The following is a 17,402-nucleotide window of genomic DNA, read 5'->3' on the forward strand; positions in this document are numbered from 1 at the left end:
TTTAGGGAGAGATAAAGCAAATGTGCTAAACTTAACAGTAAGTGAATTTAGGAGAAAGGATACATTCAAAAATTCTTTAAAACTTTTGGTAGGTTTGAAAATTTTTAAAATAAAATGTTTGATGAAAAATGAATACTAGACTTAAAATTGTATTTAATTACAGGAGAAGTTTGTGTGTGCATGTGGACACCTGTGTTCTCCCAAATTCCCAGTTGCTTAGCAGTTCTTTTTTACTATTGTTTTTTTTTATTGTGGTAAAATATACATAACATAAAATTTTAACCATTTTTAAGTTTTTGAATTAATTCAGTAGCATTAATATATTCACATTGTTGTGCAACCATTAACACTATCTGTCTCCAGAATTCTTTCATCATCCCAAGCTGAAACTCACTAAACACTAATTCCTCATTCCCCTCTTCTCCCATAGCAAGTCTTCATATTATTTATGCCTGCCTATGTTTTTTTTAGATAGAATAGACTTTTGATTCTGAGGTCAGCTCATGATATTCTAAAAATATTTTATTTTGACATAATTTTAGATTTATAGAAATGTCAGAAAAATAGTGTGGAGTTCCTATATACCCTTCACCCAGCTTCCCTAATTTAATACCTTACACTTATTACAGCACAACAATCAAAACCAGGAAATTAACATTGATGCAATACTATTAGTTCAACCAGGGTTTGACAGACTACACCTGTAGGCTAAATCTGACCTTCTGCCTTTTTTTATAAGTAAAGGTTTATTGGGGCACTGTTACACTTATTCAGTTACTGCTTTCATGTGTTTACAGTGGCAAAGTTGTGTAGAGATGAGTGGTTGCAACAGAGACCATATAGCCTACAAAGTTGAAAATACTTACCGTCAGACCTCTGACCTCTGATGTAAACTATAGATTTTATTTGGTTATCATTATTTTTCCCACTGATGTTCTTTTACCACTTTGGAATCCATTCTAGGATCCCACATTGCATTCACTTGTCTCCTTAATCTACTCCAATCTGTGACAGTTCCTTTGTCTTTTCTTTCATGACCTTGACACTTTTGAAGTCTATTATCAATTATTTTCTAGACTGTCCATCTATATGTATTTGTCTAGTGTCTTCTCATGGTTAGATTTAGGTTATTAGGCATTTTGACAGCAGTACTACAAAAGTGATATTGAATCTTTCTCAGTGTATCATACCAAAGGTGTATGATGACAATATGTCTTATTACTGGTAATGCTAACCTGATTTAAGTTGCTTAAGTTGGTGTCTGCTGGATTTTTCCACTGTAAAAAGAAAAACTATTTTTCTGTTCATATTTAATATCTTGTGGGGAGATACTTTGAGACAATGCAAATATCCTGTTTCTCATCCATACTTATGCCCACTAATTTTAGCATCCAACTGCCTGAGCAGTTTTTACTATGATGTATGTGTAAGTGGTGATTTTCAGTTTCTTTCATTACTTCTAGGAAGAGTTGTTTCCCCGTTTATTTATTTATTGCATTGCTTATATTAATATGGACTTATAGATAGATACTTATTTTATTCTATGAGTTATAATCCAGTTGTTCATTTTGTTGCTCACATTGTTCCAGCTTTGCTTATTGGGAGCTTCTCAAGTTGGATCCTGTGTCCTTTGAATATATCCCCATCATTTTTTGAGCACTGCTTTACTTTCTGGCACCACAAGATAGTCCAGGCTCATCTTATATTTTCCCTGCCTGGCTTCCTCTGGCCAGAAAGATATGGGTATTCTCCTGGGGTTTCAGATGCCTGTGTCTTAGTGGCAGTTTTGGTACAGAAAAATAAAATTTTGGAGAGAAAAAATAAAATTGGAAATTCACCTTATATTCTTGTGATATGCAGGGCTCTGCTCCTTTTCCCAGTGCTGTGGCTAGAAATGCAGTCCTCCCAGAGTTTTGCTGTCAGCACCCTCTGCATAGTTTTGGAATTCAGCCGGCCTTCCTGTCAAAACCAGGAAAGAACGGAGGAAAAAATAAAACACATGACATTCACATCCCTCCACAATTTTATGGGGATCATTATTCAGGTTTTGATTTCAGTCCCTAGTCTGCCTGCTCTTGTTTCCTTTTCACAGTTCTTAGGTTGTTATTTTATGTATTCTGTCTATAGTTTTCAGTTGTCATAAATGGCAGAGGGTCTGTAATCGCCATTATTCCACCTTGGCCAGCCTACTTTGCTTGTTTTAAATAACCAGAATTCTTTTATTGACAGGCAATTTCTCATTTTGTCAATTCGTATGCAATTAATACTTACATTTTAATGTAGAATCATATTTTTATAACCATAGTTGGATTTTACTTGATTTTTTTAATAAATACCATTTGTGTCATTAACTGGTCTAATCTATATGACATAATATGTACTACAGATATTATTCTCATAATACTCTAAGTTTTAATGTGAAGTTACTGACAAATTGCATTTCTATTGGGAAGTATTTAATAACTTTTAATATGTATTTTTATTCAAGTGAGCAGTGAAGATTCTGAAGATTCTGATTTTCAGGAATCAGGAGTTAGTGAAGAAGTTAGTGAATCTGAAGATGAACAACGGCCAAGAACACGGTAAATATATAGTATTTTCTAAAATTTTAGGAATTAATCTGAATAACCATGCTTCAAATTATTTGTAGAAAGTTTGCTGTTACTAATAAAGTAAAATATTTAACATTTTGATTTGAAACTAATTATTAAAATTATTAATTTAAAAATAGTATGTATAAACATGCTGTATATACTTGAATTGTATGTTCTAAATTAGGTGGACTTTCAGTGTGCAAAAACACGCTTAACTGTAATTTTTCGTTGTTGTGGTGAGAAGTTGTGGTAGGTAAGAGGCTCTGTAGACAAACTACTGCACTCTAACTCCTGGCTTTACTACTTCCTGTTTGTATGAATACTCTGTGCTTCAGTTTCCTTATCTGTAAAATGGGGGATTACATTATTATTTACCTTATTGATTATTGTGGGCATTAAATGAGATGGTGCATGTAAAGGACTTATAATAGTGCCTATTTGGTAATTAGTAAGTGCTCCATGAATGCTAATTATTGCTGTTTGTAGTACTACTAGTATTATAGTAATTAAGATGTGTTTGTTCTCTCAATACACATAGCTACTGATCTAGATTACAAGTTATTTAAAATTTTGCTTCCTTCTTAGCATAGTATTTTAGATAATAATAACCGTTCTAAGAAATTTTTATTTCCTCCAGAATAATATGATACTTCTATCAACTTATCAATTTGTGTTTGTGTGAGTGTATATATGTATATCTGCATAGCTGTTTGCACTTGTAAATTTTAACATATTTGAGGTTGTTTTAGATTAATACCAGGTTGTGCCTGGAGTATAGTAACATACTGTACTTCAGGGAAATATAAAATAACAATAGGATACAATGAGAATTTTAAAGCACTGAGATGGAATTCATATAGCACAAAATTCACTATTTTAAAGAGTAGAATACAGGGATTTTTAGAATATTCACAAAGTTGTGCATCTACTACCACTATCTAATTTCAGAACATTTCCATCATCCCAGAAAGAAATCCTGTACCCCTTAGCTGTCATTTCCCGTTCTTCCTGCTTCTCATCCCCTGGCAAAAACTAATCTATTTGTGTATGGATTTACTTATTCTGAACATTTCATATGAATAGATTCGTAAATATGTGTCTTTTTTATGAATGGATTTTCTCAGTTAGCATAATGTTTTCAATGTTTATCCAGGGCTGTAGCTTGTTTCAGTACTTTATTCCTTTTTTAAAAAGTATTTTATTGAAGTATAGTTGATTTACAATGTTGTGTTAATTTCTGCTATATAGCAAAGTGATTCAGTTATACATATTTATATTCTTTTTTGTATTATTTTCCATTATGGTTTATCACAGGATATTGAATATAGTTCCCTGTGGAACTTGAGTATAGTTCAAGTAGGACCTTGTTGTTTATCCATCCAATATATAATAGTTTGTGTCTGTTAATCACAAACTCCCAAGTCCTTCCCTCCTTCACCCCCTCACTCCCCCTTGGCAGCCACAAGTCTGTTCTCTGCGTCTGTGAGTTTGTTTCTGTTTCATAGATATATTCATTTGTGTCCTATTCTAGATTCCACATATAAGGGATATCATATGGTATTTGTCTTTCTCTTTCTGACTTACTTCACTTAGTATGATAATCTCTAGGTCCATCCAAGTTGCTGCAAATGGCATTGTTTCACTTTTTTGACGACTGAGTGATATTCCATTGTGTGTATGTGTGTGTGTGTGTGTGTGTGTGTGTGTGTATGTACACACACACCCACCACATCTTTATCCATTCATCTGTAGATGGACATTTTAGGTTGTTTCCATGTCTTGGCTATGGTAAATAGTGCTGCTAGGAACATAGGGGTACATGTATCTTTTTGAATTATAGTTTTATCTGGGTATATGCCCAGGAATGGAATTGCTAGATCATATGGTAACTCTAATTTTAGTTTTTTGAGGACACTCTATACTGTTTTCCATAGCGGCTGCACCAATTTACATTCCCACCACCAGTGTAAGAGGGTTCCCTTTTCTGCACACCCTCTCCAGCATTTATTATTTGTGGACTTTTTAGTGATGGCCATTCTGAATGGTGTGAGGTGGTACCTCATTGTAGTTTTGATTTGCATTTCTCTAATAATTAGTGATGATGAGCATCTTTTCATGTGCTTTCTGGACATCTGTATGTATTCTTTGGAAAAATGTCTATTTAGATCTTCTGCCCATATTTTTGATTGGGATTTTTTGTTACTTTTATTGAGCTGCATGAGCTATTTGTATATTTTGGAGTTTAATTCCTTGTCAGTCGCATTGTTTGCAAATATTTTCTCTCATTCTGTGGGTTATCTTCTCCTTTTGTTTGTAGTTTCCTTCACTGTGCTAAAGCTTTTAGGTTTAATTAGATCCCATTTGTTTATTTTGGTTTTATTTTCATTATTCTAGGAGGTGAATCTGAAAAGATGTTGCTGCAAGTTATGTCGAAGAGTGTTCTGCCTATATTTTTCTCTAAGAGTTTTATAGTATCTGATCTTACATTTAGGTCTTTAATCCATTTGAGTTTATTTTTGTGTACGGTGTTATAGAATGTTGTAATTTCATTCTTTTACATGTAACTGTCCAGTTTTCCCAGCACCACTTATTGAAGAGATTGTCTTTTCTCCATTGTATATTTTTGCCTCCTTTGTTGTAGATTAATTGACCATAGGTGCATGGGTTTATTTCTGGGCTTTCTATACTGTTCAAATGATCAATATTTCTGTTTGTGTGTCAGTACCATACTGTTTCGATTACTCTAGCTTTGTAGTATAGTCTGAAGTCAGGGAGCCTGATTCCTCCAGCTTTGTTTTTCTTTCTCAGGATTGCTTTGGCTATTCAGGGTCTTTTGTGTCTCCATGTAAGTTTAAAAAATTTTTTGTTCTAGTTCTGTGAAAAATGACATTGGTAATTTGATAGGGATTGACTTGAACCTGTAGATTGCCTTGGGTAGTACAATCATTTTGACAATATTCATTCTTCCAATCCAGGAACATGGTATATCTTTCCATCTGTTTTTGTCATTTTTGATTTCTTTTATCAGTGTCTCTTGTGATTTGATGACACTCTTTAGTGTTGTGTTTGGATTGCTTTTTCTTTTTTGTGTGTGTATCTATTGTAGATTTTTGGTTTGCAGTTACCATGAGGTTTTGATATAGCAGTCCATATATATACAAGATTGTTCTAAGTTGCTGGTCTCTTAGTTTCCAGAGCATTTCCAATATCCTGCATTTGTACTCTTCTCACAATTGCTGATTTTGACATCATATTTGTGTGTGGTTGACTTCCTACCTTCACTGTATGTTTGCCTTTACCAGTGAGCTCTTCCATTCATAATTTTCTTGTTTCTAGTTGTGGCCTTTTCTGCCTAGAGAAGTTCCTTTAGCATTTGCTATAAAGGTGGGTTTTGTTGTATTGAATTCTCTTAGCTTTTGCTTGTCTGTAAAGCTTTTGATTTCTCTGTTGAATGTGAATGAGAGCCTTGCTGGGTAAAGTATTCTTGGTTGTAGGTTTTACCCTTTCATTACTTTAAATATATCATGCCACTCCCTTCTGGCCTGCAGCGTTACTGCTGAAAAATCAGCTGATAACATTATGGGGATTCCGTTGTATGTTTTTTGTTGCTTTTCCCTTGTTGCCTTTAATATTTTCTCTTTGTCTTTAATTTTTGTCAATTTGATTAATACGTGTCTTGGCATGTTCCTCCTTGGGTTTATCCTGTGTTGGACTCTGCACTTCCTGGACTTGAGTGTTTCCTTTCCCACGTTAGGGGAATTTTCAGCTCTTATCTCTTCAAATATTTTCTCAGGCCCTTTCTCTTCTCCTTCTGGGCCCCCTATAATTTGAAAGTTGGTGCATTTAATGTTTTCCCTGAGGTCTCTGAGACTGTCCTCCTTTCTTTTCATTCTTTTTTCTTCATTTTGTTCTGTAGCAGTGATTTACAGGAATCTGTCTTCCAGCTTATTCATTCTTCTGCCTTATTTATTCTGCTATGTTTTAAAATATATATATATATTTATTTATTTATTTATTTTTGGCTGTGTTGGGTCTTTGTTGCTGCACGCAGGCTTTCTCTAGTTGCAGTGAATGGGGGCTACTCTTTGTTGCGGTGCTTGGCCTTCTCATTCCAGTGGCTTCTCTCATTGCGGAGCATGGGCTCTAGGTGTGTGGGCTTCAGTAGTTGCAGCGTGTTGGCTTAGTAGCTGTGGCTCGCGGGCTCTAGAGTGCAGGCTCTGTAGTTGTGGTGCATGGGCTTAGTTGCTCCGCGGCATGTGGGATCTTCCCAGACCAGGGCTTGAACCCATGTCCCCTGCATTGGCAGGTGGATTCTTAACCACTGTGCCACCAGGGAAGTCCTTATTCTGCTATTGATTACTTGTAGTGTATTTTTCATTTCAGTTATTGTGTTGTTCATCTCTGTTTGCTCGTTCTTTAAATCTCCTAGCTTTTTGTTAAACTTATTTCTTGTATCTTCTCAATCTGTGCCTCCATTCTTTTTCTGAGATCTTGGATCATCCTTACTATCATTAACTGAATTCTTTTTCAGGCAGATTGCCTATCTCCACTTCACTTAGTTGTTCTTCTGGGGTTTTATCTTGTTCCTTCGTCTGGAAAATGTTTCTCTGCCATCTCATTTTGTCTGTCTGTGTTAGTGTTCTCTGTTCCGCAGACTGCAGGATTGTAGTTTGTCTTGCTTCTGGTGTCTGCCCTTTGGTGGGTGAGGTTGATCCAGGGACTTGTGCAGGCTTCCTGTTGGAAGGGACTGGTGCCTGCCCACTGGTGGGTGGAGCTGGGTCTTGTCCCTCTGATGGGCAGGGCCATGTCAAGGGGGTGTGTTTAGAGTCGGCTGTGGGCTCAGGGGGACTTTAGGCAGCCTATCTGCTGATGGGTGGGGCTGTGTTCCCACTCTGTTGTTTGTTTGGCCTGAGGCATCCTAGCCCTGGAGCCTGCAGGCTGTTGGGTGGGGCCCGGTCTTGTTGCCAAAATGGTGACCTCTGGGAGAGCTCTTGCTGATGAATATTCCTTGGGGCCTCCACCACCGGTGTCCTTGCCCCCCATAGTGAGCCATAACTGACCTCCACCTCCCCAGGCGACCCTCCAAGACCCACAGGTTCATCTGATCCAGTCTCCTATGGAGTCACTGCTTTGCCCTGTGGCCCAGTGCACATGAAACCTTGTGTGCGCCCTCCAAGAGTGAAGTCTCTGTTTCCCCCAGTCCTGTGGAGCTCCTGCTCTCATGCCCCGCTGGCCTTCAAAGCCAGATCCTCTGGGATCTTCTCTTACTGATGTCAGATCCCCAGGCTGGTGAGCTTGATGTGGAGCTCAGAAGTCTCACTCCTGTCAGAGAACATCTGTGATATAATTATTTTCCTGTTTGCCGGTCACCCTCCCAGCCAGTATGGGATTTGATTGTGTGGTGAAAGCACCCCTCCTCCTGTCTCAATTGTAGCTTCTTTGGATGTAGAACATCTTTTTTGGTAGTTTCCAGTTTTTCTTGTTGATGGTTGTTCAGCAGTTAGCTGTGATTTTGATGTTTCTGTGAGAGGAGGTGAGCTCAAGTCCTTCTACTCTGCCATCTTGTCTCTTCCCTCATACCTAAATCCTAGAGTAAATTTCTAAAAGTGACATTGTTGGGTTAAAGTTTTGCAGTTTTAGGACTTTTCATATATATTTTCACGCTATCTTATAGAAGTCAGTTTTTTCATCTCCCAGCAGAGTATGTAAATAGCCATTTCCTCATTCTTTCAACAATAAAACAATGAGCAGTCTATTAACTAGAACGTATATCTTAGGGGAACTACAATCCATTTTGAGTTAATTTTTCTGTATGGTGTAAGATAGGGGTCCAGATTCATCCTTTTGCATGTAGATACCCAGTTGTCTGAGCACCGTTTGTGAAAAGACTGTTTTCCGTATTGCATTGTCTTGACCTCCTTGTGGAAAATCAATTGACCATAAACATAAAGTTTTATTTCTGGACTCTCATTTCTCTTCCATTGATCTGCATGTTTATCCTTTATGCCAGGAACGTACTGTCTTGATTAATGTAACTTAGTATACCAATTCCTAAGCGCAAAAATACATTACTCATCACAAATTGTTGTTACTGTTTTTGTTTTAATTTGTGTGAGCTGGTATGAAGAAAATCATATCTAAGTTTTGTAATCTGTTTTTTTTTAATTTAAAGAGATGGTGAATATTTTTCATGTGTATATTGACCATTTATATTTCTAAAGGCCCTCCATCCATCTTATTACTCATATGCTAAACCTCCCCCTTGAATAAATTAAAATGTCGACTGGATTTCTGTTTGATTTTTTTTAACTTTATTTTTTTGATCACTGGATTTCAAATTAAGGGTTCTCCTTTTTGAACCTAGTGAAGGTTTTTTTGGCTCTTTGATTTTTCCTTTATCTTTTTTAGGAATGTACACACAGGTAAAGCAGTTCTAAAATAGTTCATAATTTACTTAAGGAAATTCATCATGAAGTATTTTATTTTGCATTTTAAATATTCTTTAGGTCTGCAAAGAAAGCAGAGTTGGAAGAAAATCAGCGAAGTTATAAACAGAAAAAGAAAAGGCGACGCATCAAGGTTCAAGAAGATTCATCCAGTGAAAACAAGGTAGTAAATAATGAGATTTACTGTGTGCGCTTGGAATTATAACTGGTACAGTAGACCATTGTAAATATGTTATTACATCTTCTGCATTCCATTCATTAATTAAATTCTACTCATTTATTTTTTTTATTTATTTTCTTTTTTTAACATCTTTATTGGGGTATAATTGCTTTACAATGGTGTGTTAGTTTCTGCTTTATAACAAAGTGAATCAGTTATACATATACATATGTTCCCATATGTCTTCCCTCTTGCGTCTCCCTCCCTCCCACCCCCCCATCCCACCCCTCCAGGCTGTCACAAAGCACCGAGCCAATATCCCTGTGCCATGCAGCTGCTTCCCACTAGCTGTCTACCTTACTACATTTGTTAGTGTGTATATATCCATAACTCTCTCTCGCCCTGTCTACTCATTTATTTACATTTTAAATTTTGTGGAAGAATTGACTTACTGAAAGTATAAATATGCAGAAGTATTAACTTTGATATATTATCAATATTTTTCTTTTCCTTAACTGAATCTAATGGAAGTTTTAAGCTGTTCTAATTCATTATTTCCATTCTTAGGGCTATAGACTTGATGTGAAGTATTCTGTCTGAAGACATAAAACATAATGACTCATGTGATTGAATTTCTTTTACCAGTGAAGTCAGTCAATTTAAGTTTCTTGTACAATATATAAGCAGAATTATTTAGAGTACAAGTTCTCTGTAATGTTTTGTCAATCCTGTTCTCTTTTGGGGGGAGTTCATTTTTTTAATGAACCTTTTAACCATTTCTAACGTGCAATTCAGTGGCCTTAATTACATTCATAATTGGGAACTCTGTACCCCTTAAACGGTAACTCCAGTTCCCACCTATCTGCAGCCCCTCATAACATCTAATTCTAATTTCTGTGTCTATGAATTTACCTGTTTTAGGTATTTCATACAAATGGAATCACACAGTATTTGTCCTTTTCTGTCAGGCTTCTTTCATTGACATAATGTTTTCACGGTTCATCCACGTTGTGGCATATGTCAGAATTTCCTTTCTTTTTAAGGCTGGATAATATTCCACTGTATGTATATATCACTTTGTGTTTATCCATTCATCTATTGATGGATGTTTGGGTTGTTTATACCTTTGGCTATTTTGAATAATGCTGCTGTGAATGCAGGCGAGTCCCTGCTTTTAATTCTTTTGGTTATAATCTGAGAAGTGGAATTGCTGGATCATATGGTAATTCTGTGTTCAACTTTTTGAGGAACTGTCACACTGTTTTCCCAATGCACCAGCCTTCCAGTTTTTCTACATCCTCACCAACACTTTTTATTTTCTGTTTTTTTTTTAATAGCCATGCTAATGGGTGTGAGTTAGTATCTCATTTGTGGTTTTGATTTAAATTTCCCTAATGACAAGTGATGTTGAATATCTTTTTATGTGCTTATTGGACATTTCTGTGTCTCCTTTGGAGAAAGGTCTGTTCAGTCCTTTGTCCCCTTTTTAGGGTTGTTTTATTAATACTCTTCTGTATTACAAAGTGTAATTCTGAAGCTTTTCAGTACGTTTTCTTCCACCTTTTCTTGGTATGTTAATTGGAATTTCAAGTGGACAAATTAGAAAACTTTATAGTATTAACCTTTGATCATTTAAATTCCATAGAGTAATTCTGAAGAAGATGATAAAGAAGAAGATGAAGAAGAAGAAGAAGAAGAAGATGAAAATGATGATTCCAAGTCTCCTGGAAAAGGCAGAAAGAAAATTCGAAAGATTCTTAAAGATGATAAACTACGAACAGAAACACAAAATGCTCTTAAGGAAGAGGAAGAGAGGCGAAAGCGTATTGCTGAGCGGGAACGTGAGCGAGAGAAATTGAGAGAGGTAAACCAATTTTTATTTATGATTTTTTTAAATATATGACCTTCATAGATATACTTTAGTATTTCAAGAATAGGATGTTGTAATCAACCACAGATTTTTAGTTACAGTTACTTTTTCCTATTAGCAATATTTTATGCAACTTATAAATCTTCATTAGATTATATGAATTAGGTACAGAAAAGAGTTGAGATTCTTGATCACCAGAGTGATTGTGTTTTATTTGGAGTAGAAAACTGTTAAGAGGTTATTGCTTAAATCCATAAAGCATTTCAATTTTTTGAATAAACTTTTTCTTGTAAAAAATTTTAAGCACAGGTACAGGCAGAAGGAATAGTGTTATAAATCTCCATGTATCCATTACCCAGCTCCAATAATTACTAACACGTGGCCAGTTTTGTTTAACCTATTCTTTTGCCTTCAGATTATTTTGGAGAAGTCTCAGAAATCATATAATTTTGTTTATATATAGTTCAGAATATATTGTTGAAAGATAAGGACTTTTTAAACATTACCATAGTGCCATTATTACACTTAAACTTTAACAGTAATTCCATAATATCATCAAATATCCAGTTAAAATTCAAAATAATTTCATTTTCCTCACAAACATGATAGTGGTTTTGAAAATAGTTGGTGTGAATCAGGATCCCAAGAAAGTCTCACTACATATTGTGTTGCATTTGGATACTTATGTTTATGTTTATCCTTAAGCTAATACCACACTGTCTTGATTACTGTAACCTTATAGTAAGTCTTGAAATCCGATACTGTAACTTCTACAACTTTGTTCTACTTTTTTATTTATTTTTTTAAAATTTTATTTATTTATTTATTTATGGCTGCGTTGGGTCTTCATTGCTGTGCGCGGGCTTTCTCTAGTTGCAGTGAGCGGGGGTTACTCTTCGTTGCAGTAAGTAGGCTTCTCGTTGTGGTGGCTTCTCTCATTGCGGAGCAGGGGCTCTAGGCGTGCGGGCTTCAGTAGTTGTGGCACATGGGCTCCGTAGTCGTGGCTCACGGGCTCTAGAGCACAGGCTCAGTAGTTGTGGAGCATGGGCTTAGTTGCTCCGCAGGGTGTGGGATCTTCCTGGACCAGGGCTCAAATTGTGTCCCCTGCGTTGGCAGGCGGATTCTTAACCACTGCTCCACCAGGGAAGCCCTGTTCTACTTTTTTAGAGTTGTTTTGGCTCTACTCAATTATTTGCATATGGTTTAGTATCCTCTTGTCAATTTTTAACAAGAATCTTCCTGGAACTTTTATTGGGATTGTGTTGGATATTTAGATTAGTGACATCTTAACAGTATTTTGTTTACTGTTACATAAATATAGTATATTTCTCCATTTATTTCGTGCTCCTTTTATTTCTCTTAGCAATGTTTTATGCTTTTCATTGTACAAACCTAGCACATATTTTGCTAAATTTATCCCTAAGTAATTTATATTTTCTGATGTCATGGTAAATGAAATTTTAAGTGATTTAAAGACCTTGTGTTCTGTGACCTTGCCAAATTCTCTTATGAGTTCTAGTAGCTTTTTTTGTAGATTCCTGAAGATTTTCTACATATTCAGTCATGTTGTCTATACACAGAAACCATTTTATTAATTTCTTTCAAATTTATTGTTCATTTCTGTTTTTAAATTATAAAAGGATAGTTAATTTTTTCAAATGCTTTTCTTTTTATAAATTTCTTTCTTTCTTTCTTTTTGGCTGCGTTGGGTCTTCGTTGCTGCGTACAGGCTTTCTCTAGTTGCAGTGAGTGGGGGCTACTCTTTGTTGTGGTGTGCGGGCTTCTCATTGCGGTGGCTTCTCTTGTTCTGGAGCACAGGGTCTAGGGCACGTGGGCTCAGTAGTTGTGGCTCGCGGGCCCTAGAGCGCAGGCTCAGTAATTGTGGCCCATGGGCTTAGTTGCTCTACAGCATGTGGGATCTTCCCAGACCAGGGCTTAACCTGTGTCCCCTGCATTGACAGGCAGATTCATAACCACTGTGCCACCAAGGAAGCTGTCAAATGCTTTTAAATGTATCTGGTGATCTAGAAAATTAGTCTTGCATTGCTAGAATAAGCCTTGCTTGGTCATGGTATATTACTCTTTTTATATATTGTTGTATTTCTTTTGCTATATTGTTTCAACAGGAGTTTTACCTCACTGTTAAGGAGACATGTTGGTTTGTAAATTCCTTTTCTTGTAATATCTTCCTGTTTTTGCTATCACAGTAATACTGTTCTCATGTAAAATGAGTAGGGAAGTGCTCTATCTCCTCTTCTTTTTTTTTTTGCGGTACACGGGCCTCTCGCTGTTGTGGCCTCTCCCATTGCGGAGCACAGGCTCCAGATGCGCAGGCTCAGTGGCCATGGCTCATGGGCCTACCTGCTCCACGGCATGTGGGATCTTCCTGGACCGGGGCACGAACCCGTGTCCCCTGCATTGGCAGGCGGACTCTCAACCACTGTGCCACCAGGGAAGCCCTCCTCTGTCTTCTTAAAAGAATGTTTGTAAGATAGATATTATTTCATTCTTAAATGTTTGATAGAATTCTCCAGTGAAGCTATTGGTCTGATGTTTTCTGAGTTTTTAGAAAATTTTAAACAGATTCAGTTACTTTAATAAATGTTGGGCTATTTAGACTTATCTGTTTCTCCTTAGGCCTGTTTTGATCAATTTTGTCTTTAAGGAATTTGTCCATTTCATTTATGTAGTCTAATTTATTGATGTAAATTTGTTCACACTATTCCGTTATTAAGTTTTTTGTTTTTTGTAGACACTGTCATGATATCTCATCTTTCATTTGTGTTATTGATAATTTGTCTTTTTTTTTTCTTGATTAGTCTCTCTAGAGGTTTAGCAATTTTACTATCTTTTCAAAAACACCAGCTTTGGATTTAATTTCCTCTATTGTTTTCACCTTTTTCTAATTCATTGGTTTCCATTCTATTTTTATGTTATCACTCTTTCTTTGGGTTTAATTTGCTTTTTTACCAGCTACTTAAGGTGAATTTTGGATCTTGCTCCTTTTTTAATATATACATTTAAAGGTATAAAGTTCCCCACTCTGCATACTGTTAAATGCTGCAGTGTATGAATTTTGATGTTTTGTGTTTTCCTTTTACTCTGTTCAGATCTTTTCTATTTTTCTTATGACCCAGAAAATGATGTATCTTTCTGAACGTTCCATGTATATATTCTGCCATTGTGGGGTGAAATATTCTACAAATTTCAATTAGGTTATGATGGTTTATTACATTCAGGTCCTGTGTATCCTTTTTTTTTTTAAGTTAACACTTAAAAAAGTGTTTATTTAGGCTGCTCCAGGTCTCAGTTGTGGCATGTGGGATCTTTTTTTTTTTTTCTAGTTGCAGCATGCGGACTCTCAATTTGCAGCATGTGGACTTCTTAGTTATGGTATGCAGAGTCTTAGTTGCAGCAGGCGAACTCTTAGTTGTAGCATGCATGTGGGATCTACTTCCCCGACCAGGGGTCGAACCCGGGCCCTCTGCATTGGGAGCATGGAATCTTATCCACTGGACCACCAGGGAAGTCCCAGGTCCTGTTTATCCTTAATGATATTTTGTCTCATATTGAGAGAGCAGTGTTGAGGTCTCCAACTATAATTGTCAATTTGTCATTTTCTCATTGCTCTTCTCTCAGTTTTTGCTTATAGTTTGTTATTAGGTACATGTACATGTATGATTGTTATGCCTTTCTTGTGAATTGACCCATTATCAATGAGTAATGTCCCCTTTTACCTCTGGTGATTTTTCACCATCTGAAATCTACTCTATGTGATGATAGTATAGTCACACCATCTTTCTTTTCAAGCATTTTACTATGAAAAGTTCCAACATACTGCAAGGTTTACAGAATTTCACAGTGATTTCCCATAAACTCAGGTCCTAGATTTTCTGTTAACATTTTACTATACTTGGTTTGTTACATTCCTATTTATCTACTAATCTCTCTATCCATCATTATATTTTTTATGCATTTCAATGTCAATTGCAGACATCATTTCACTTAACCTTAATGCTTTAGCTTGCATGTCATTAGCTAGAATTCATATTTATTTAAAATTTTTATGTAAAATTTATTTTGAGTGAAATGTACCAATTTTAAGTGTACATTTGCTTTTGACATACCATGGAATGCACACATCTACTGTATGTATTTTTGTGTTTTTCTTCAGCTTGCCTTTTTTCCTTTTACTTAATGTTTCGAGAGTGTTCTGTCCTCCCTAGGTTGTGTCTGCTCTTGACTGTGAAACAGCTTATCTGTTGAATGGATGTACCACTGTCAATCCTCCCCTCCCCAAATCTTCTTTTGAGGTACAGTTAGGTTGTTCCAACGTTTTCACTAAATTGGAGTATCCTGTTACATATTGGCATGACTTCTTTTGTTTGTGCTTCTTTGGGTTTTTTAAAAAAATTTCTTACTATTTTAACTATTTTTAAGTACACAGTTCAGTGAAATACATGTTGTGTAACCATCATCACCATCCTTTTTCATGACTTTTTTATCATCCTAAGCAGAAACTGTGTACCCATTTAACAATAAATTCCCATTCCCCCTTCTCCCTAGTCTCTTGTAACCTCTCTTCTACTTTCTGTCTCTATGAATTTGGCTATTCTAGGTACCTCATATGAGTGGAATCATTCAGTATTTGTCCTTTTCTGTCTGTCTTATTTCACATGGCAGAATGTTTTCAAGATTCATTCATGTTATATCAACTATCAGAATTTAATTTCTTTTTAAGGATGAACAGTATATTCTATGCATATACAACATTTTGTTTATTCATTTATCTGTTGATGGATACTTAGGTTTCTTCCACTTTTTGGCTATTGTGAATAATGGTGCTTTGAACATGGATGTACAAGTATCTCTTCAAGTTCCTGCTTTCCAGTCTTCTGGGTATATATACAGAAGTGGAATGGTGGAAGATATGGTAATTCTTGATGTATTTTTTGAGGAATCACCACAGTGTTTTCCACAACAGCTGCACCATTTTATATTTCCACCAGCAATGCATACAGGTTCCAATTTCTCTACATCTTTACAATATTTCTTTTCTCTTCTTTCTTCTCTGCCTCTCCCGTCTTTTGTAATAGCCAACCTAATGATTGTGAAGTGGTATTTCATTATGTTTTTTTTTTTTTTTTTTTTTTTTTTTTGCGGTACGCGGGCCTATCACTGCTGTGGCCTCTCCACAGAGCACAGGCTCCGGACGCACAGGCTCAGCGGCCATGGCTCACAGGCCCAGCCGCTCTGTGGCATGTGGGATCCTCCCGGACCGGGGCACGAACCCGTGTCCCCTGCATCGGCAGGCAGACTCTCAACCACTGCGCCACCAGGGAAGCCCTCATTGTGGTTTTGATTTGCATTTCCTTAATGACTAATGATGTTGATCATCTTTTCATGTGCATATTGACCATTTGTATATTTTTGGAGAAATGTCTATTCAAATCCTTAGCACATTTTAAAATTGTGCTTTTTTCGTTATTGTTGTATTGTAGGGGTTCTTTATATATTCTGGATATCAGTCTCTTATCATATATGTAATTTGCAAATATATTCCCCCATTTTGTGGATTATCTTTAATTCTATTGATAAGTATCCTTTGCATAAAAGTTTGAAATTTTGATGAAGTCCAGTTTATCAATTTTTTTTCATTGCCTGTGCTATTGATGTTTTATTTAAGACATCATTGCCAAATCCTTTGTCATGACAGTTTCTTTCTTTGCCATTTTGTATAATCCTGTTAATATGCTATTGAATTTGGTTTGCTAGTACTTTGTTGAGGAGTTTTGAATCTATATTAATAGAGAATCTGTAGTTTTCATATAGTTTATTTGTCTGAATTTTGAATCAGGGTAATGCTGGTCTCATTGAATGAATTAGAAAATATTCCCTCATCTTCAGTTTTCTAGAAGAGTTTGAGAAAAATTGTCATTATTTTTTAAATGTTTGGTAAAATTCACCAGGGAAGCCCATCTGGCCCTAGGCTTTGTTCTTTGTTGGAAGTTTGATTACTGATTCAGTGTTCTTAACTAGTTTAGCAGTCTGTTCAGATTTTGTTTTTTTCATGGGTCTGATCTGGTGGTTTGTGTTTCTAAGAATTTTTCCATTTCATCTATGTTATCCATTTTGTTGTATAGTTGTTCATAGTATTCTTTCATAATTATTTTTATTTCTGTAAAATTGCTAGTAATGTCATCACCTTTATTTCAGATTTTAATAATTTGAATCCTCTGTCTTTTTGTCTTACTCATTCTAACTAAAGATTTGTGAATTTTATTCTTTTCAAAGAACCAACTTTTGATTTTGTTGATTTTCTCTTTTTCTAG

At 35.9% G+C, this 17,402-nt stretch overlaps 1 protein-coding gene across 1 annotated transcript in view; it reads left to right on the forward strand.

Moving 5' to 3' along the window:
* The window catches only part of ATRX (ATRX chromatin remodeler), a 247,901-nt gene that overhangs the window by 114,499 nt on the left and 116,000 nt on the right, over window positions 1–17,402 (forward strand). Inside the window, 3 exon segments of the mRNA XM_073799062.1 lie at window positions 2,489–2,582; window positions 9,101–9,203; window positions 10,846–11,064. Of these exon segments, the coding sequence (XP_073655163.1) occupies window positions 2,489–2,582; window positions 9,101–9,203; window positions 10,846–11,064 (416 nt within the window).

Source organism: Tursiops truncatus, chromosome X (genome assembly GCF_011762595.2).
Source record: "Tursiops truncatus isolate mTurTru1 chromosome X, mTurTru1.mat.Y, whole genome shotgun sequence".
Classification (NCBI taxonomy): Eukaryota; Metazoa; Chordata; class Mammalia; order Artiodactyla; family Delphinidae; genus Tursiops; species Tursiops truncatus.